This window comes from Halichoeres trimaculatus, unplaced genomic scaffold (assembly GCF_033239565.1).
Source record: "Halichoeres trimaculatus isolate MK-OKI-2021-1 unplaced genomic scaffold, fHalTri1.1 fHalTri1_scaffold_11, whole genome shotgun sequence".
Taxonomy (NCBI): domain Eukaryota; kingdom Metazoa; phylum Chordata; class Actinopteri; order Labriformes; family Labridae; genus Halichoeres; species Halichoeres trimaculatus.
In genome coordinates this window covers 17161527-17183439 of record NW_027437189.1, presented here as the reverse complement: position 1 = coordinate 17183439, position 21913 = coordinate 17161527, and the positions used below count along the sequence as shown (strand labels likewise).

At 41.6% G+C, this 21913-nt stretch overlaps 2 protein-coding genes across 2 annotated transcripts in view; both read right to left on the bottom strand.

Moving 5' to 3' along the window:
* Positions 1–1005, bottom strand: part of LOC141799614 (alpha-1,3-mannosyl-glycoprotein 4-beta-N-acetylglucosaminyltransferase C) — a 5297-nt gene extending 4292 nt beyond the window's left edge. Inside the window, exon 1 of the mRNA XM_074681903.1 lies at positions 815–1005. The gene's annotated coding sequence lies outside the window, so the exon portion shown is untranslated. The remainder of the gene's footprint in view (positions 1–814) is intronic.
* Positions 1006–2058: 1053 nt separating this feature from the next.
* Positions 2059–21517, bottom strand: ap4b1 (adaptor related protein complex 4 subunit beta 1). The gene is made up of 14 exons (XM_074682145.1): positions 21391–21517; positions 20967–21135; positions 19411–19635; positions 19185–19315; positions 18837–18984; positions 17094–17379; positions 16348–16446; positions 16095–16206; positions 14767–14850; positions 14161–14264; positions 11200–11407; positions 10803–11117; positions 4208–4345; positions 2059–4048 (listed from the first exon to the last, which is right to left on the bottom strand). Exons 2-14 carry the CDS (start codon positions 21077–21079, stop codon positions 3609–3611), a joined length of 2403 nt encoding a protein of 800 aa, XP_074538246.1. The 5' UTR covers positions 21080–21135; positions 21391–21517; the 3' UTR covers positions 2059–3608.
* Between the last annotated feature and the right edge of the window lie 396 nt (positions 21518–21913).

Genomic DNA, 21913 nt, shown 5'->3' with positions numbered 1-21913 from the left:
GTTATTTTTAACTCAGACTGTGAGCTGTTTACAGTCACAGGTCAGACTGTCACTTCACTCACACTGCAGAGTCCAAACCACCTGTATATATATATACAAATACACACACACACACACACACACACACACACACACACACACACACACACACACACACACACACACACACACACACACACACAGGAGTGTCTACTAAGTCAACATGTATCTGAGCTAATTATGGACCATCCTCATATCTACAGTTACTATCTGCTCTGTCACTGCCTTTTGCATACAGCACCCTTCTCTGTGTCACACACCACACACACACACACACACAGTGCTCTCACTCTCACCTAAATGACAGCACAGGTGTATCAGCCTGTCAGATACAGTTAGTAATACCTGACCGCTGTTTAAAGCTCGTTACCTCCTGCTGTTATTGAATATAAGTTTTCATGTCTTGAAAATATTTTGTATGCCTTAGTGGCACGGATTTACATTAACAGGTTTGATTTAGGCTATGTGTTAATATGTTTATTTGCTATTAAAATGATCACACTGTCCTGTCAGGGTGTCAGTCAGGATGGAGATCGGCCTGGTTCACTTAAATCCACATTATGTCATCTAAGGGTAATACACTCATGGCTGCTTGCTGTTTATGAATTGGTTATTAAAGATGAAAGATAATATTCATGTGGGTTTTTTTTAGCTGATCGTCTAAACCTGTCGCCTTCAGCTCTGAACAAAGCGCAGTTAAAGATGTTAACCAATAAGAGATCCTACGCTGTCAGTTACAGAACTTTCTCCGGATCTTCCCCCAAGGTCCTCTCACCTCCTTCAGCCGGGCTCCTGCTCCTCTCGGCGGCTCTTCGTCGGATCCGTCGGGCAGCAGGCTCAGAGGCTTACGGGAACCAGAAACTCCGAGAGATCACAGCCGGAGAGGAAACGATCCCTGTCCGGATCAACATCATACTGACACCAGAGTCCACATCCTCCAGATCGTCTGATACTTCCTCGTGCTGAACTGGGAGTGTGCGTGTGTGTGTGTGTGTGTGCGCGCGCGTGTGTGTGTGACAGAGAGAGAGAGAGAGAGAGAGAGAGAGAGAGAGAGAGAGAGAGAGGGAGAGAGAGGGAGAGAGAAGGAGAGAGTCTCTCAGTTTCTGTGAGTGTGTGTGTGACAGTGAGTCGAGCGCCAGGTGCTCGGCTATATGTAAACCGTGTGTGTCGTCACAAAGCGCGCGCGCATTTCAGCAGTTGTCTTCTCCTGGCTTTATACATCAACTTGAATTATAAGCGTTCGTATATTTCCAGACTACTGTTATAACTTGAATAGACCCCGAGAGCTCTGCGAGGATGTTTTTAGAGACTGAACTGAGGATTCACCCCGACAGAAGTTAACAGCTTGTAAAAGCTGCTACCTATATGGACATTACTAAAACAGTTTTTCGCTAACTTGAAACGGAAAACACTTTCCGCACCACTGATGACGTTCTTCAGGAGAAAAAATGACAAACTATCGTCAGGTACCAGACAAACTTAACCCTTTCACGTCCACTCCAAAATGACATCAGATTTGCGAATCCTCAATATAAAATCTGTTTGATTTTATTGTTTTCTTTCTTTCTTTCTTTCTTTAAAAAAAGAAGTACACATTGACATGGTTAGCGGGCCCCATTGTTCAGCCTTGCAGCGCTGTTGGATGGTAAGTGCGTTTAAGGATTTAGCCATCAGGCCATGAATTTACACAACCTGCACACTTTTCTTTAGACTCAAGTATTGAAGTAAAGTGTCCTACATATTTATTTTGTCCGATGATTTAAGTATAGGAATATAACATGTAGACTTTTAGTTACAGTGAAATACATTCATTAAATTTGATCCTGAGCACGTTATGCCCATGTTTGAATTGCAAAACATTGGGTGGATGAGTGTGGTAGCAAAAAAAAAAAAAAAAAAAAAAAGAACACATATGGAGGCTTTGGTCTTTTCACATATTTACAAATAGACATATATATAATATATTTGATAATTACTATAATAACTCACTGTAAATGTTTTCTGTTAAAATGTTTTAACTTTTGACCACAAATGAATAAATTATCCTTGCTTTAAGTATTTGAAGCCCTATCTGTATTAGTGTCTGGAACTCAATCCATGTCTCATCAGTTAAAATATAACAACTGTGGAAAAATAAACCATTCAACTGAGCCTTGGCTTTTTCCTGGGCTTGATATTTTGCCCAAATAGCTGCTTGGTTCATTACTGTAGGCAGAAACAGGTTTTACATGTTTTCAGGGGACTCTCATTGCATGTTTCTGGGACAAGCGAGAAAAGTCAGGAATGTTGGGGTGTGAAGTATTCTCTTTCAGGAAGATAAGGGGGAATGTAATAGACTATCCAGACACTATTGTGTGAATTTTGTTGAATGCGAAGGTTAGATTAAAACAGACTTGGATTGAAACTCAGTAACCTGTAGAACATGAGATGCTCAGATGAGGATGTCTGTGAAGTGTGAAAAGAAAATCTACAGCATTCTGACTGCTTAGCTGACGATTCTGTGGACAGTGAGAAATTACCAAACACACCATGCCCCATGAAAGTAACCATTGGATGAAAAAGCATTTCATCAGTCCCGAATATCACCAATGATCCACTTTGCTGGCATCATTACTCTTTGAGTTTTTAAGTTATTTTCATTATTGATAAGTGAATTCATAACAAAACCTGACTTTGATTATTGTTCATGAAGTAGACTGTTATGAGGCACCATAAACACTCAATTCAACCCTAAGGCTCGTTTTCCTTCAAATATCCAGTTGTGCTCGTGTTAAAGAGTTTTTAGTGATCTGATGAAATCTGCATGGAGAACAAGGATGGTGTGAAGTATCAGGAGCTCTTTAAACATACACACGGATGACAGTACTATGTTAAAAACAGGAAAAAATAAAAAAGATCCCCTCCGTTACAGAGAGCTCACTCTGTCATAAACATCAGCTCAGGGTTTTAGAGAGCAGTCAGACACAGAGGAGCCACAGAAACATCCATTAAAGCTTTAATTTTAGACATCCTGCAGCTGTCTGAGACTCTCTGAATCTCTGTGAGACTCTCTAAATCTCTGTGAGACTGAGCTGTTAGCTCCATCGCTTCTGTTATTTCTCCATCCTGCTTGAATCATGTCAACTATGACCTCCCCTTAATTATTCTTCAATTGACTTCATTATGGCGACTTAACCTTTCAGACTTATTAAAGATAGAGACTGAGGAGTGTAAAGACACACACTCAGCTCTGTCTGTCGCGCTCTCTCAGCTTTTCTTCCAGAAACAGCTGATCCTGTAGAAAAGGGAATAGCGAAAAACCTTTGTTTGCATACTCTTTCTGTATTTCATTGTTATCAGTGTTGGGCTATCAACGATTTTTGGGTGTGTTCACATGTTGCTTATGTCATGCTTGGTCTATCATGTTGAATAATAGAGATGAAACATGCTGCTGATGTTTCCAGTAAACGTGAAAGAGAAGGAAATATTCATCAGAGCATTTATTCAAAGGAACTATTTTACATTTCCTGCTTGTTCAGAGAGCATGTGTGGACACAGTCACATGATGAGTGTGTGTGTGAAAGTGGGTATCACTCCCTCTCTGAGGACAGTGTGTGCAGCACAGAGGTGAGGATGGACAGAAACCCTCTCAGAGCTTCCTCATCTCTGGGTCGCTGCTTAAGTGTCACTTTCACCTTGCCCTCTTTTCTCTTCTTTCCTTCACCTGTTGCTTCATCTCCCCCCTCCTCCTCTTCCTCCTCCTTCTTCATCTCCCCATCCCTCCCGGTGTAGAGCAGCTCCCCCAGTATGAGCGAGCAGCGTGGTGTGTTGGCAGACTGTGTGTTCTGAGTGTGTGTGTACAGGTAGACCCTCCAGGGGAGTGTGTGTGGAGGTGTGAAGGCTAACGTTTGGATGTTGAGCAGCTGCATGGCGGCCTGGAGGCTCTGAGGCAAACAGTGAGGGACTGCAGGACACCAAACGTGATCCACCAAAGACGTAAAACCCTCCTCTTCATCTGCTCCATCAGGATCTGAACACAAACATCACAGAGTCAGAGGGGCTCAGACTGAGCTCCAGAGCTTCAAAATGAATCTGAGTGAATGACTCTCCAGTCAGAGTCCTCTTCCCTCTGTTCCACTCTCTTTCTGTCTCTCCTTCAAAATAAAAGAATCTCTCTCTATTGACTTACCTCGCTCAGCATGCACAGCTTGTCGCTGCAGCCACAGACACTCAAACTGCTCTGGACTGAGGGCCGGGGAGGAGGACAGGCTGAAGGGAGGTGGGACAGCAGCAGAGGAGTCTGTACTCTGAGCAACACCGTCTGAGTCTGAGAGGATGAGCAGAGAAATGGAGAGGAGAGAGGGTAATGAGGATGAGGGGGGAGAGGATGAGTTTGGAGGAAAGCAGAAGTTTGGATGAGTTCCAAAGAAGGACCATGACCTTGAAGGGAAAAACAAGCTTTCTCTAAGTTTGATCCTGGGGGACGATATAAAACAGGAAGCTCTCTGAGAGCCTCTCACCACAAACAGACCTCTTTTCTTAAAACATACATCAGGCTGACACACATTTGAGAGACAAATAAAGATTATTTTTGTGTAACTTTTGTCTGAATCTGTATGATGTTTCTGCCTCCTGTTGAAAAGTTTAGAGCACGGTAAATGAGGCTCTTCTGACTGACCTAATGTTCACCGTCTGCACTCACATCTTGAAACACTGAACCAGCAGTAGTGTTTGAGAAATGCACATTGTTTTCTTCAGATTCACAGACTTAGAGAGTGATTAAAAGAGGGAGCTGATTCTGCTGTGGTATTCTGGGATGTTCCAACATTTTCCTGGAGCAATCACCTGTCTTGTTCTGAGGTACAGGACTCCACACACAGGTAAATAAATTAAATCTAACTAATTAAATCAGCCTCTGCAGCAGTGAGTTCAGTTTGAGTTCTTAGACCATCACAGCAGACGGCTCAGTTTAGTTTGGTGTGTCGTATTAAAGGCGATGAAAACCACCTGTCAGGTTAATTGAGGGCTGGAGCTTACAGACTCAAGATGAGGTGAGAAATGAGTGGCGGGAAGAAGGCAGGATCCATTTTAACAGGCTTTATTTTGGCAGATTTGTCATAATTTTGCTGCAGGGGGAATCTGGAGTATACACATAAGGGATAATGACATAAATTAACATTTTTCAAGTTCCAATCAATCATCCAGGATTTTTTTTCAAGTTTCTCCAGATATACCTTGCTGAACATATTTTACCGGATTTAATTTTTTTTTAATGATATAACAAACGTGACAATTATAAACATGTAAAAGAAAAACTCACAGCTGTTTTATCTTTAGTGTCAAGAGCGCCACCATCTTGCAGTGCTTAGAGCTAAAACATCATGTGGTGGTTGGCTTCGCAGAACTGATGAGAGGCCCCCTGATTCAGATTGAGCTGTGAGGTGTTGGGGCTCGATGACAGAGGGAACACTGCAAGCTCATTGGTGAATTTCAAATCTGGCACAACAAGGGCTGCAGGTTGTGCCAAATGGCAAGACCTGCCATTTGTGGATTTTCCTCCTTCTTTAGGGTCTCCTCCAGATACAGTGGAGAAAGGGGCGATACATAGGTAAAAGGCCCACCTGGTGAAACATGCCCTTTATGTCCCCTGTAGTGGAGTAGTACTCCAAGTAGAGAAGGCCTAAGGTTTGGGCCAGACAGTAATCTGGCATTCAAGTTTTGTCCGTGGTGATGGAAGGAGCAGTTAAATACTATCATACCATGGTCTGGGTGAATACTCGATTCTGATTGGCTGCAGGGTGTCCGTTAAAAGGTGATAATGGACACCTACAACAGAAGTTCCTGTCGAATAGCCTGATGGTTCTAAATTACTGCGCTGGATCAAACAGTAGTTGATAACCGTGGTAACGGAAACTTAACATCACCCAGCTCATTGACAGTAGACAAAATGAACAATGATCAGAGTAAATGGTGGATATTATCTATAAAAATGATGTAGGATAAACTTACTTTCTTCATAGCACATTTAATGATCAGAGTGAAAGGTGGACAATATTTCTTGCAATAAAAACGATTTAGTAAACTATCTGTTGACTTTGATTCTTTGGAAAAAAAAAATCGCATCATTCTCTTGATACACAAATGATAAGAGGTGCACTTGCCCTCTGAAATTACACTTTTTTCACGTAACATCAAGCCATCATCTCACTTCCCTCCACTGATTAGGCCTAATACAACAACTGCGGCGGAACAAGCTGCAGGTTCTGTGGCCAGAGGAGGTTACATTAGCAACGTCTCACAACGAGTGACAATAAATAGTCCGCTCAGCCGCTTCTTATTTAAAACGAATGATTTTAATAGTATAAAAACAACATTAATGTGTTAATTATTGATTAAATATGTATTTCTTTCATAAGTGACCATGGTATAAGCGGGATAATTCCCTCCAAGGTATCCATTATCAGAAATTAATGGACTTCGCGGAAGCAACCGTCCTCCGCTTCGTCTTGGACGGTTCACCCCTCCACGTCGTCCATTAATTTCTGATAATGGACACCTCGTCTGGCTTTATCCCTTACATTACTTCCTTTTCATTATGATTTAGGAAAGATTCTAACTGACATAGTTTCACAACGCTCCTCATCAGTTCTTGGTATCTAACAAGAAAGAGGTTTGAAAAAGCTTTGTTGGCTCCTGGCCAATTCTGAGGTTCAATGGGTCCTTGAAGAATCCAATCAAGAGCAGTGTGGACAGCTGTTGAGGCTCCACCTGGGCAGATTAGCTGTATAGGCACAATCAAGTGCAGGTAATCTTAGCCGATAATTCGATTCTTTAGTGGTTTATGCACTTGCTGGTTGAATTCTGGTTTAAAGATATGGAAGGTCACAGAAGATCCATAGACATGTAGGACTTCCTGTCTGATGGTTTGAGGTCTCTGTTTTACAGTGGCCACCCATACCTAGGAGTTTGGCAGCTGAATCCAGGCGCATTACCAACCATCCACCAACAAACCTCGGACCCTGGAAATGTGAGTATTTTAAATGCAGTGTGCTGTGGAGCAGATGTAAGAGCTTTTCCTCAGTGTCCCCCCTGTCTCTGTGTTAGCTTCAGGATGCTAACTTTAGCTGCGGTTAGCCTGTTGTTTTAGCCTGTAATGTTACGGTAAACAAGCTTCGCTGTTTACTACACATTGTGCACCCGGAGCTCAAGGCACCGCTCTCAGTGACGCGGAAGAGCGGGGCGGTATCAGCGGTGGCTCATTTACATATGAAGGCCACGCCCACTAAATCAGACCATTCTGAACAGAGGGGCTATGAGAGCCTGGAAACAATGCTGCTGTGCTTAATTTATTGGCTTTTTGGACCAAAACATGTTACTACCATTTCATGAAGACATCAATGATCCATATTAAACTGCAGAAAAGGAGCACAATATGGGACCTTTAAAGACAGCTGTTCAATTTGTGATGTGTTTGACATAGGCCGTGGTCTGCAGCCAGTCTGAAAGATCCTGAAGAATGTAGCCATGTTTCAAGCCATCCTGTATAACTCCTGTTTGCAAGCTATGTTCAACAAAGGGGTCATGGTAGTTAGCTGGCAGTTTGCTTGTTAGCCTGTCCCATGTGATCCCCACCTTATTTCATACTCTCCCTCAAGAGATCTTAGAAAGCCATTAAGAGCATAAACTGAGAATGAAGTTTCCGCAAAGGCATCAACATCTCCAGGCTGAACTGCAGGGCATTAAGAATGCTGCTTATCTCACTCTCAATCAACTGGTGTGGCTGTCCATACTTAGCTTCCAGAGCCCTCCTGGCTAAAGAGCATGGATGGGGATCACAGTTGTAAGCTCTGGATAGCCTGTGTGCGCTTGGATGTTTGAGGTGGTCAAGAAGAAGCTGATATTTGTAGTTCTCAGAGATGAAAAAGATTGCAGAGTAGATTTTCAAAGGCCATTTTTGGTAACAGGGAGTCACTTTCTCTCTCAGATTTAAAATATGGCAGACAAGGTTTGTGAATGGTGTCAGAAGCTACAAATGGTGTCACCTGTAGCTGCAACCAGAAGTTCATTCAAATTAGGTTAAGACCAGGGTTGTTGAGGTAAATCCTGTTGTTGGTTTAGTGAAGGAGTATAATGTAGTAGAGTAAGGAGTATAAGGTTAGTGGCTTGGAGAGATGACCTGTTCAAAGGAAGAAGCTAGTCTGCTGGTCAGCTGGAGGAATGATTAGCTCTGGGCTTGGTATGAGGTTGACTGGGAACCAGCAACATCTGGTGGGTAGTAGGATACATGTAGAGAAGAGTGAGATGGCTGCTGAGGAGGGAAGTATATGAGCTGATGAGAAGATGGGGGCAATAGGTGTGCAGTAGGATTCTGCTGTGTTTTAGGATATGATGTTTGGATACAAGGGAATGTACTTTACACAGCAAAAAAAAGACAACAGGGTCCATAGGCTGGAAAGAGCACCAAGCTCCCTTTTTTCTAAGAGCTACTGAGGAGTCATTGAGTGCGTCTCAAAGCGATTAACAGCAGTCTTCTCTCTCCTCCATGGCATCGGAAGTACTTTCTGAGCCATTATGTTGAAGGTTGTCTCAAAGCATTAGTTGTGCTCAAAGGAGAGAGGAGAGAGAAGGGAGGAGAATGACTACCTCTGCCAAGGAGGTTATGTTTTTGGGAGAGTTTGTCGGATTCTCTGTGAACAACATAACTCAAAGAATAGCAAACAGATCTTGATGAAATTTTCAGGAAATGTTCAAAATTGGGTAAGAAAGAAGTGATTACATTTTGAAGGTGATCCGCATCACCGTCTAGATCCAGCATTTTTTTAAAGGATTCTCTATAATTGTTAAATAGGGCCGTTTTAACCATATGTGTATATAACTCCACGATAAATGGTTGGATTATTTTGCAAAACAATACAAGACAAGATCACCATAATTTCTGACAGATGTAAAAGTACAATCCAGATCCTGGCAATATTCTGGATATTAAGATCCGGAGTATGAAATATGAACTGGGTCATCATAATTTTCAACACTGTCAGGTAACAAATTATCTTACAAACCTGAAACTAACACTAAATTGTCACAGACAGTCTGAAAGGGCGTATAACATTGAAGTAAGGCTTAAGTGTTGGTGACAATCAAGATATGCTTGGTGGAGGTCTGCGCTCTTAAAATGCTTTTCTAGCTGGAGGAGTGATAATCAAGGAAACATCTGAGCAGGCTTTGCAGAAGTCTTTTCATTGACAGGCACTGACATGGGATATTGCCCACTGATTAGATGCTGCACCAGCTTCTCTACATGAAACTTCACATCAACAGAGTTTGATGAGAGCAAAAAGACGAGCTAAAAATGGTCACTGAATGATTCAGAAACAGGTCATAAAAGAGTGTTTGATGTGAGTTTGAAGCACACAGAACACAACTGTTATAACTGTTGAGGTCAGATTTATCATTCAATGAAATAATTCATATTGTTAAATAAAATATATAGAATAGAAATATTCATTTATGATTGGTTATTTCTCTCATTCATTTTCCTTTTGATTCTTTTTTTCTTTATGAAGATAATTAAAGTCCAAGAGCAAAGTCTGTGAGAATAAAACATTTGTTACATTTCCTTTAAGAGTTCCTAAAGTTTTATTCATGAGCATGTTAGTAAAGATTAACATGGTTTCTATTTTCACTGAAACACATTGCTTCATGTGACTCTCTAGAGGAAAGGACGTCTCATTGCTCTTAAAACAATTCTCTCGTTATCTCTCTCCTCTCTTAATTTCCTCACATCTCTGCCATGCATCTCTAATGAGAGGGACTAAGACGCAAGTGGAGGAGGAAGGATAAAAAATTTGAAGCTTTGAGACGCACCCATTGATTCCACTTGTGTTGACTCCCTAGCCAGCAAAGGTGTGGTTGTTACTCTCCCCAGAGAAGTGACAAAGAGTAAGGATTTCAGCAACATCATTTAAAAAAAGCCTTCTGTAAAGTGGCTCACTGTGTCGTTAGGAAAGAGCAAAGATCAAACCCTCTGGTTTTAATCTCAACATGTGACCCCTCGAATCCAGACTCTTATCCCTCTTCATGTCTGTAAGTCTAACCCTAAACTTCATTCTTCCCCAACAGGTTTGCATTTTTAAAAAAGAGGAACCAGAAATACAACAAACAGGTTGGCAGAAATATCAGCAGTTGAGTAAGATCTCAATGTTCTCTTCAGGAACATGTCGGTCCACATTCTGTCCACACTAAGTCTAAGAAGATGAAAGGAGATGACGCCTTCTAACATTCAATTTCTGCAGGGTGATTTTTACTTTTTCTGTGTAGCACCTTCAGACAGTTTTGTAAGAGAGGAGCACAGAACTGAACCTTATCTAGCTTTTTTGCTGATATACTGATAAAAAAAGATAAGAGTTTTAGTTTATCAGACAACAGCAGCAGAGGTGAGAGCAAAATCAAAGGTGTCACCTGGAAACAGTCGTTCGGGTTCACATGGATGCTTGTCAATAAACCACGTCCACTCCATTTAAAAATGTCAAGTGGAAGAGAAAAAACTACCTATATCTACTTTAGTAGCTAATAATTAGTTTTATATTTTATCTAACTATATTTGGTTCTCCTAGCTCCAGGTGTGCACAAAACAACAACAGGAGCTCTGATTGGATGATTTCACCCAGACTCTGTCACAGGCTGTTCTCAGGGTGTTTCATGTAAAAGAGCTTAAATAATGTTTTCATCTCTGTATAAACCTTCTCTCATCTTTTCATCAGAGAGCTTTCAGACTCTTAACTCACCTGGATGACCCTCAACCACCTGGCTGCAGCTCAGGGTGTCAGAAAGGTCTGTGCTGGGTTTGGGGTCAAAGGTCATGTGCTCAGGACTTCCTCTGCTGGAGGACTCAGTTTCCATAGCGACCTGCTTCAGAGGCTCCAGAGTGTTAAAGCAAGATGCCCATTGGCTGACTGGCTCTGCAGGGCGGCCAATCAGAACGCCCAGGGAAGGGTCTGACCTGCGACCCTGCAGGACTGTCCGAGTCTCTTCAATCCCACAATGCAACAGGCGGTAGTAGAGGAGAGCCTGGTCACGCACACACATGTCGGTTTCCTCCTCTGTGAAGACAAACAAGAGTCAAAGTCTGTATCTTACTCACACTCACACGCACCGTGCATGTACACGTACACATACACGCACCTATGCAGTAGTGCAGCAGTCGTCCCAGCATGTCCTGAGTCTCAGCCGGTCTGCACAGAAACAGCCTCATGGCACTTGTCAGCAGCTCCATCTTCACTCCCACTGACGCCTCACTCCTTACGCTGTCAATGAACACCTCCAATGTGTAGGGGGCGCTAGAGATTCGCTCCCCGTACACACCCAGCAACCACAGCAGAGCCTGTCTGCCCTGATGGATGAGAAGTGTGATTCTGTTTTTCAGAAATAAATAAAACTGAAATAAAAACTGAAGGAGAACAGAATAATAATGGCTTTACACTCTTCCAGAAGCTTCCTCTATAGAGTTATAAAATGCTTCCCGGATTCACAAAGCTTTTAGTTCTCCCCAAGCATGTGGAGAGCTTCATGTAGTGGTAAGATGGAAATACAATACAATACTTTGGCAGCTCTTCTTCTTTGACAACACATCCTCCAGGTTATCATCACCAAAACCTGACTGCCGATAACATTTTCGTCTCGGAAAACAACATTTTAAGAAAGCCTTTTAAAAAAAACTTTTTCTAAAAGTTTTAAATTCAATTTAAAAAACAGGAAAGATGTCTTTTTATTCATTGTCTTTATATTTAATATGTGTGAACAAAGCAAAATTACACATCTTAAAGGTCTTTTGCTCATCACTGTGTTTCTTCTTCTCTTGTATTGAAGTTGGTTTGCATTTCCCCCACTGGCAGCCAGAAAAAAACTCCCCCACATATATCGGGGTGCGAGTTAACTGTATAATACAAGAATAGGAGGTAAAAATAATAGATTGGATAGTTCATCTTTTTGTCAGATGTGACTTTGCTAAACCTTGATGTGAAGGATGAGTCCACTCTTCAGAAGTATTTAATACTGAGAGGATGGCACTTAGCTCCACTGGTCCGGGTTTAACATGAAGATAATCATTTATACAAAATACCTGTGATTAAAAAACGATATAATGGTTTGTCCCAAGCAGCGACCTCTGATCTAAAAACATAAAGCTGAGGCTTAAGGGTAAATAACTGTATTTCCTGAAGTGTCCACTAGAGGTTGTTTGCAGAAACGACAGAAACCACATAGACACCCATTCAAAGATCTGATATCTACAGCAGAAATAAACGTGTTTACAGCCTGATCCAAAAAGTGATTTTAGTCTGAAAAGATTATTTCTGTATCATTAAAATGACATCTTTATTTCAATAACATGAAACATTCACGGTATAATTTGAACTTTAGCTCCAGCAATGTCTCTAGCAGAGACATTTGCTGTATATTATATCCTTAAGTCTTATTTTTATTTGATGTCTTGTGTCTTTAAAGCCCTTAAAGAAGTAAGTCTGACTTTTTAAGTCTAATACATTTGAAAGAATTCTGTGTTTGGTGCTTTAATGATAAACTAACCCTGTCTCACGAGTTGACCCTTTGTTGCTCAATATTAATGTCCAGACTCTCTGGTGCTCTGAGGCCAAAGCATCAGCTGTAATCTAAAGATCTCTGCATGTTGTATGAGCAGGTTATGTCTATTGGAGTCACAGTAAACAGACACCCTGTGCTCAGCAGGGACAGGTGTGTGCTCTCATACATACACACCTCAGCTGATGAAAGGACCTCTGTTCATTCTGCTTGAGGTGAAAATATTTATAACCTGCTGCAGGGATCAGAAACAGGGACTGAGGCAGATTTGATGCTCTCAGCCTCTGACAGGTGACAGGTGTTCAGATGCTGCAGTTTGCATCTCATTTGTGTGTGTCTGTCCTCAGAACAACATCCATCCAGGGAGGAGTCAAGTTTACAAAGATGGAGCAAGTGTTCACCTGGATTTGACTGCAGACACAAGGTCTACAGGTGTCACTTGCCCAAGGACAGGTCTACTGCCCCTGGAGGACAGGTGTGGCTGTGTAAGTCAGATAAAATGTGATCCTGTTAGTCACTAAAAACTGTTTATCAGAAACAAAGAGAAGCAGATAGTATGTAAAGGATAAAAACATAGTCTGATCTGTGTGGGGAACAGACTGAGGGTCTGAGGGTGTTTGTGTTCAAACTAATGTGAACCGTGCTGCCAACAAACAAACTGCATGATCTTTTGATCCCGTATGAACCATCAAGACCACTTAGGTCTTCTGGATCAGATCTGCTTTCAGTCCCCAGAGTCATAACTAAACATGAAGAGGCAGCATTCAGCTTCTATGCTCCAAATGTCTGGAACAAGCTGCCAGAAAATATCAGGTCTGCTGAAACTCTTAGCTCATTTAAATCCATGTTGAAGACCCACCTTTTTACAGCTGCCTTTTATTAGAGCATTTTAACAATTCATTTTAATATCTTGTCTTTAATTATGCGCTGCAATTTTCATCTTAAAATCTGTTTTAAAAAATGTTTTAATTGTTTTATTGTATCTTTTTAATGAATCTCTTTTTTAATTGAATTTTAATTGTTTTCTATAATTTGTTCTGCCTGTAAAGCACTTTGAATTGCCATGCTGAAATGTGCTATATAAATAAACTTGCCTTGCCTTCCCTTGCATACCTGTCTGAACCAACACACCTTCATTGAAAACAAAGAGAAATCATTAAAAACCTGAATAGTGAGCTCTGATCAAAACTGGTTGCTTCATCCACAGATAAACAAGTAAGCAGGAGCTTTAATGCAGAAGTTTTAACATCGCTTTGTCACCTTTAAATTAGTCACAGATTTCAGGAAGTGCTGCAAACAGTTGTAAGCTTTATGAGGATAAACAATCACTTCCTGTAGAGGACAGGAGGGTCTCAGATATTCTCCACATGGTTAAAGGAATGAATCACTTTCGATGAAATAACAGATTTTTGTTCAATAAGAGGGAAATAAACTGTTTGAATGCTCTGAATAGATAGAGAGCTTTGGTGAGGATGAGTCATGTTTGAATGCAGTTTGTCTTCATCACTGCCTGAAGTCATGAAGTGTGTGTTTGCGTGTGTGTCTGACCTGGCTGTCCTGCAGTGTGTCCTCACAGCCCTCCAGAGCCACACACACTGTGTCGCTGCACTGAGGACACATCCACACCAGGTCACGCATCGTCTGCACCACGGCTGAGGGGGAGGGGAGGCAAACAGAGCAGATGTGATGGAAAAAAGGCTTCATGGAAGAAAAACAGGTGACAGCAGCTTCATGTTACTTCGAGCTGACGACCTCACTAAGGAACACACTGAAGAAACCAAGACTGACTGCAGGATCCACATGTTTCTGTCAAAATTCAAACTCTTATCATGTATGTGCTTTTGTTTTACATTCAGAGGCATATTTCTGGTTGTTAAACCAGCTCTCAGAAAACGTGTTTACAGACAGAGTTTCAGAGTTCTTAAAAACAGACAGCACAGTAATGGGTCTTTAGCTGCATGGAGGAATGAGCTACAAAGTTTCCATGTGGATGATTTAAAAGGTGATCTGAGAAGTTTCAAACTCAGAGAAATGATAGGTTTTTGATTTTAAAGACGGAGCAGGGACTTGAGTCTTAAAAACCAACATCTTTGCTTTCTTTCCCATGACTGAAAATCCTCATACCAGCTCTCTGTGTTCAGTGTAGCTGTTTACCTGAGGTGATGTGGTCCTGTTTGAGTCCCAGCAGTCCGGTCAGAATCTCCAGACATTTGTCACTGTAGCTCCGTCCAATCCGACCTTCACCAAACACACAGAAAATACGATATCAGAGAGATGAGAGTCACAGCATGGATGGACCTCAAGAGGAGTGGTGAAAAGCTGTTGCTTCCACATAAAGATCTGCAGCTCTGAGCAGCTTGCTCTTGTTCAGCTTCAGATTTTGGAGATGAGCTGTTGACATCTGTGCTGCACGGAGACGTCTGCACACAGCTGATGAGCTGAAAGGAAGAATGGTTTCAGACAGATATGTTAAAAGATTTACATTTTACATCAGAGCCCTTTTTTTGGTGCAATAAGAGCAGCCCCTCCAAAAAAAAAAAAAATCAAACTGTGACCATCTCTACATGTGGGGTCAGGTGGGAGTGTGTAATGGGTTTCTCAATTTACGTCCGCTCTCTGAATCAGATGTAGCTCTCTGTTTCATTTGTCAAGGTTTATCAGCCTCTTAGGTCACGAGTGCGTGTGTGTGTGTGTGTGTGTGTGTGTGTGTGTGTGTGTGTGTGTGTGTGTGTGTGTGTGTGTGTGTGTGTGTGTGTGTGTGTGTGTGTGTATCACAGGAAAAAGAATCCACATTTAGCTCCATGGAAACTTTAATGACTCTAAACCCCCTGTGAGGAATTATTTCCTCATGATCCTTGAACTCTAAGTGTGTTCTGATTGGTTGAGCTCTCATTTGGTTTGTTCTTATCACCATGATTTCATAACCAAACCATAATGTTATGGTTTTATTCGTTGCCATTCAGCCGATCAAAGCAACCGCATAGAAGACAATCAAGGAACAAAGATAAGCGCTTAAATTTTAACATCACAGATAACCGTAACTATCAAGAACCCCATAAACAACATGTGGTTTTAAGTGTCTATGGGATTATTGTTTGTATATCAAGTATATCTGTTTCTATATTTATGTAAGCGCCTATTACCTGGATTTTTAGAGTACTGCAGAACACAAGAAAAAAACAGTCTGAAAGAACCTTTTCATGGAGAAATGGTTCCCAAGTCTAAATGTTACAAGTATTTTCTGATAAAACACATTGCCAAAAGTCTTACCATCCTCATACCACATAGAGACATAAAAATCTTACTGTTTTCAAAATGATAATAAGACTTTGAGTTTCAACTGTGACAGCCCAAGGTTTTCTTTCTGATCATCTCATAACTGATCAAGAGAAATGTTGAGTAACAGAGTCTGAGTAACAGAGAAGAGGAATTGGGCGTCAGTGCTTCTGTAATGGGGACAATGAGAGGACAGGTGTGTTTACCTATGGCACAGATCGCAGCCTGAGCGGTGTCTGTGTTGACATCGGTGCAGTATCCTTTCAGCTCGTCTAGTAACATGACCACATTCTCATCATTCACCAGCTCCACCAAAATCTGCAGGGACAAAACAGTTTGTCAAGAATGCTGGAGAGTAGCTTTGGTGGGTGGGGAGGAGAAGAAACAGCAATCAAACTGAAAACTTCAGCCACAACCCGATCAAACATACACACAGGGACATAAAACAAATCAAATCACCTGCATCTTCCTCTGCTTGATATAAGCCGGCTCAGCATAGCCACAGAAGAACCTTTTGTAGTGTGCCCCCATGAGGCCAGGAAGAGAACGTAACAGCAGCTGAAGGAGGAGAGTGACACTTCTGTGACACACTCATACACAGTAAAGTGATGTCATAACACAGGTATTAATTACAGATACAGATAAATATGATAAGTAAATAAAAGACACAGCTCTGGCTTAAAGTGTAGGTCTTATGCCTGATGAGGTTTGTCTTCAAGCAGGCGACCCAGGTTCAAATTTAACCTGTGACCTCTTCCCTTCATGTTGCTGCCCACTCTTCTTTTTCTGCAGCTGATCATGCATGTAAGCACAGTAACACTTTCCTCATATGAGAATTCTTCCTTTGAATAAATACTGAAATTTCTGTCAAATATCTGATTAACACTAAGAGTACCAATATAAAGGTCTAGTCCGACTAAAATATCCTTTAAAGAAAGCCTAAAGTATAACATGCACGTCAGTGATGAGGCCTGATTATAAAGAGTGTTTTCAAGTGTTAGCATGCAAAGTTACAGCTTATCTGTCGTAAACAAGTCATAAAAGCAGCTCATACTTCTAAAGTTCAGGAGTTATAGTTGTATAAATCTGTCATCCTGCCAGCATACAGAGGACACAAAGCCTCATGTCTGTAGATTTCTGTCAGGTAAACATAGTATCAGACATCAAACTGTAGGTCACACCTGTTTCCTAACCCTCACACTGACCTGTATGTGACAGAGGGCCGCGAACCTCATTTCTCTGGACGCGCTGCCACAGGCAGCCAACAGGGGTCCTCGTACTCGCTCTAGAGCTGCCTGACTGACAGTGGGGAGGGCGGAGCAGAGGTGGAGGAACAGGCTGAAGGTGGCGGCCATGACAGGCGGGTGAGGACTGACCAACGAGGTGTCCAGTAGGGACAGGATGTCAAAGAGCTCGTCCTCTGATTGAGGTCTGTACCTCTGGAGGACTCTGAGGACCTCACACTGACCCCACACGTCACACTCTTTCAGCCTGGGAGGGAAACACACACACATGCACACAGACACACTTTAACCAGGAGCAGTTAAAAGAGAGAAGTATCTGTGATGGAAATGTGCTGATCCTGATTCCCTGCTCACTCTGTGAGAACATAAACAAACCCAAACACTGATGATTTACAAGTTTCCCTTCAGAGGGATGAACTTTGTCCACATCCTGCCTCCACATTATGGACCAGTTGCATTCATATGCTCAGCACTCTAACCTTCAGACTCAACTGTTACCCAAGCTTTAAAAACATTTCTGTGTTGAGATCAAGCAACATCCCACAGTGTGGGAAAGGGGAAGTGTAAAAAAAACTGCTGTTCTTCAAATGTCCACTTGTGGCTGTCTAAAGAAGCAGAGATCACTATTAGGTTCTGTACAACATGTTGGAATTTCCAGCTGAGTGGTCATTTTTTGTACTTGTTCAAAAAGGGTGACCTTTTTCAGATCTCATGTATTTTGGTTTTATCCAGGCTGAGAAAGATAGGCATATAACAGAAGGATGGGCACTCTGTTTGCTCATAGGCTTTAGCTCCACCTCTTTCTCTGCGCCACCTGAAAGCCAGAATGAGTCAGCACTTCCATGGTGGTGCCCTCCATCGTCTCCTCGCAAACTTCTCTTCATAAGAACATTACAAATGTTCCATCACACTCATTTGAAGGCAGTGATGTGTTTTGAGCATTAACTCATTAACTTTATTATACAATCAAGAGGGGAAAATTGTTTCTCAGCAGCAGGCATCAGCACACAAGAACATAACACATAAATCCTTCAGGCACTACAGATCCGGCAAATCCAGAACTCACCAATGCCGCTGCTGACAGGTCGCCACACGAGCAGCGCCCTCTAATAATAATAATCCATGTAAGCATGTGTTGGGATGTGATATGACAAAGCCACTTTCCTGGAAAGAGCCTGAGTTGCTCATTGAGCTGAAGACTGCTCAAGAGCTGTTTTTGTAATTGCTGTCAGGTTGTAAAGACTAATGTGTCTGACAGAAGAAGGAGGTTTGGAGCCCACAGACAGTTTCTGATCTCTCTGCTTCTTTGAGGGTTTCCTGGTAACACCAACAGAGATCTATCAGAGAACTGGAAGGCTAATGGGGCTGATTGGATTAAGTGTCTGCAGATAAATGGATGACAGCAGAGAGAGTAAGACACAGAGAGAGAAAGAGAGGCTTAGAGCTGCAGACTAAAGCTCCAGTTACACACAACAGAACTACAGAAACACAGAAATGCTACTTTTCCTGTTTGACCTCTCGGCAGGCTTCAGATACAGCTAGAATAAACACAGAGTTTTAAAATAAAACCACGGTTTCAGAATAAAAGCAGAGTCTCTCAGAGTGATAACTCCTAGGGTTTAAAATGCTGCAGTGGCAGAAATGGAACATGAATCATAATTCTGTAACGTTCAGGGACACTGTTCTTGGTTGCTGTGGACCAACCTGTTGAGGAGGTGGTGTGTAATGGGTTTGTTGATAGCAACTCCTCCCTCTTCCTTCAGGATCTCCTCTAGAGCTCTGAGGCAGTTCACCATCACCACGGGGTCAGGGTCTCTCAGCAGGCTGTACAGCTCGTTCACCACTGAGGCATCTGGAGCAGATCGACAAGGTGCATGAATCAAGGGCCGTCAGAATGTTCATAAAGATTTGTTAAATATATAAAAGATAACACAGACTGAAACCGCACCGATGCAGTCTCTTAAGGCTGAGATTACCTCCGACAGGTGGAGTTATGTGAAGAAGAAAAAGGAGTAAAGGAGAAAAACAGAAAGAGGACAGTTCTGTCTTTACCAATCTCTGAGTCTGGTTGGAGGTTGTGCAGTTTGGCCCAGCCCAGGACTGCGACTCGTCTCACACAGGCTGCTCGGTCTCTGAGTCCGGCTGTCAGAGGCTGCTCCACGTACTCCACCAGAGTGGATAACCTGACACACACACACACACACACACACACATATACACCTCGTCATTCTAACACTCACACGCTGATATGATGGAAATAACGAATGCTGAGCATCACCTGAGGTTGGTCATGTTCCTCAGGGCGAGGCTGCGGACCATAGGGTTGGGATCCTGACAGTCCTTCCTCAGCGTGTTGATGACGAGCAGAGACAGCTCTGGGTTCAGAGCAGCATAGGAACACAGGAAGACATAGACCAGTTTCTTCTGAACAATGTCCACAGTGGCACACGCTTTGACCATCTCACTGAACAGACCCGACACATCCATGCCCTGAGACATAGACCTGAGAAAGAGGGAGAGGAGAGAAAAGGAAAGGGGGGGAAGAAAGAAAGAGGTAAAGAGGGAGTGGTGGAGCTTCTAAGTTATAAGGTGCTGTGTGTCATTAATGCAGGAGGTAGTAAAGATGGAAATGAGGCATGCCTCAGTATAAACCAAGAATAAAATAATAGTAGTGAAAATCTGTGTCCACACTGCAAAACCTGAAATCTTATCAAGTGTTTTTGTCTTATTTTCAGTAGAAAATGCCTTTTTAGACTCAATATGAGCCAAATTCACATGACCAATCCAGAAAAATGTCTTGTTTAAAGTTATCAGAGTACAAAAATGAGGTCTGAATTGCTCGTAACCAGTAAAAAAATCTGCCAATGGAACAAGAGAAAAGTTACTTGTATTAAGACATTATTCTAGTCTCAAGGAAATTTTCAAGCAATTTTTTCTTGTTCCATTGGCAGATTTTTTTACTGGTTACAAGCGATTCAACCCTCATTTTTGTACTCTGATAACTTGAAACAAGACATTTTTCTGGATTGATAAGTTGAAAGTGGCTCATATCGAGTATAATAAGACAATTTTTACTTAAAAAAAGACAAAAACACTTGATAAGATTTCAGTTTTTTGTAGTGCAGGAGTCTTGATGAAGTTCATAAAATTATACCATAACACCACAAAAACCACACTTCAAAATAGTAGAGGGTAAATATATTGAAAGAGCATATATTGTTGTGTTGATTTGTGTAGTATGTATTTTTTTTATTATTCCTGGTACCAAATTTAATTATTCAAATTCCCAATACTACAAGCCCTCTTGGAAGATCTAGCTCACATCACTATTACTTGCAGAAGCATTGTGTATCTCTTGTTAAATATATCATCATTCTGTTGTGTTGCAATCACTTCAGTAAGGTGTTTTGCTTTGAACTCCAACTGCATCACACAAACATATCTTAGTCAAAGATGTTTCGTTCTATGTGATAAGGGTGATCTACATTGCATCTGTTACAACATCATAGAATGAAAAATGTGCAGCCTGTGGCAATAAAGTCTTAGTCTGATCTGAAGGTGTGACATCATCATTTTGAGACTTTATTATCTTGGTCGGCTATATAAAGACAGATCAAACTGACAGAAAGAGTGGGGGACGACATGAGGCAAAGAGCCAGAGGTGACACCTGGGTCACTGTATGACAGACTTATGTCTCTGAATAAAGATGCACACTTTGAAGACTGTAACCCAAATAGCTACACAGTGTTTCTGGTAGCAAGAGCGACACGGTACCGTAAAATGACGTTGTTGCACTGAGGAGTACTAAGTACTGTGTGTCACCTGTCTCTCACCTGATGACTTTGAGGATGGTGTTTCTGTAGCGCAGCTGGTCAGACTGGACATTTGGGTTTGACAGGGCTCTCCTCAGCTCCCGCACCGCGTCCTCGCCGCCCAAGTACGGCATTATATGCTCATACAGGACGCACAGAGACCGCACAAAACCAGCACAGAGTCCGCACGCTTTCAGAGAAGAAAAAAACGTGATTTTTCTCGATTTAATTAAATTTCAGGTCAAACATTAAATAGCTAAATAGAAGTGAACAAGTTTTGAATCAGTGTGGTGAAAATATGACGACAGATGGTAATATGAAGACTATAACGTGCAAATATATCAAATGTGAACATTTTGTTTACTTAAAGGATCACACAATATAAAACCTGGTAAAACATATATTACAGTACTTGGTTTTATCTCATTTTGATATAGTAATTTACCTTTAAGCACCTAAATGAAACGATTCAGTTCAGAGCACAGATGACTGGACTGTTTACATCTCTCTCTTCCGCTTTTCTTCTTCTACGCAATACGTCTTGTACGCTGTTTTGGTGCCCTCTTGTGGTTCAGAGAGGAAATGTTAAAGCAGGCGCTTTTTGTAAAGATTTAGTCATGTGACTGTAAAGAGCTAAAACAAGAAAAGTCATTTTTAAAAAACCTTTTTTCCATTAATCAACATGATTTTGTTTCCCTGTTAGTATTATTCCTAAGTAAGTAACCCTTATTTTTCATCAAGAAGCTATGGGCTAAAGAGTTAGCCTGAATATATCTTTGTAATTCAAGCAGTTCATTCATTCATTTGGTTAATTAATTCATCAATAAATGATAACACAAATGTCCCCATATGTTCTCAGGGTCAGTCACTGCTTATGCAATTAAACACATATCTATTTACTTTCTTCAGTTGTCTAATACACTTTTATCATGTTTTGATTGTTGTATTTTTGTAGTCTTAAGTTGAAG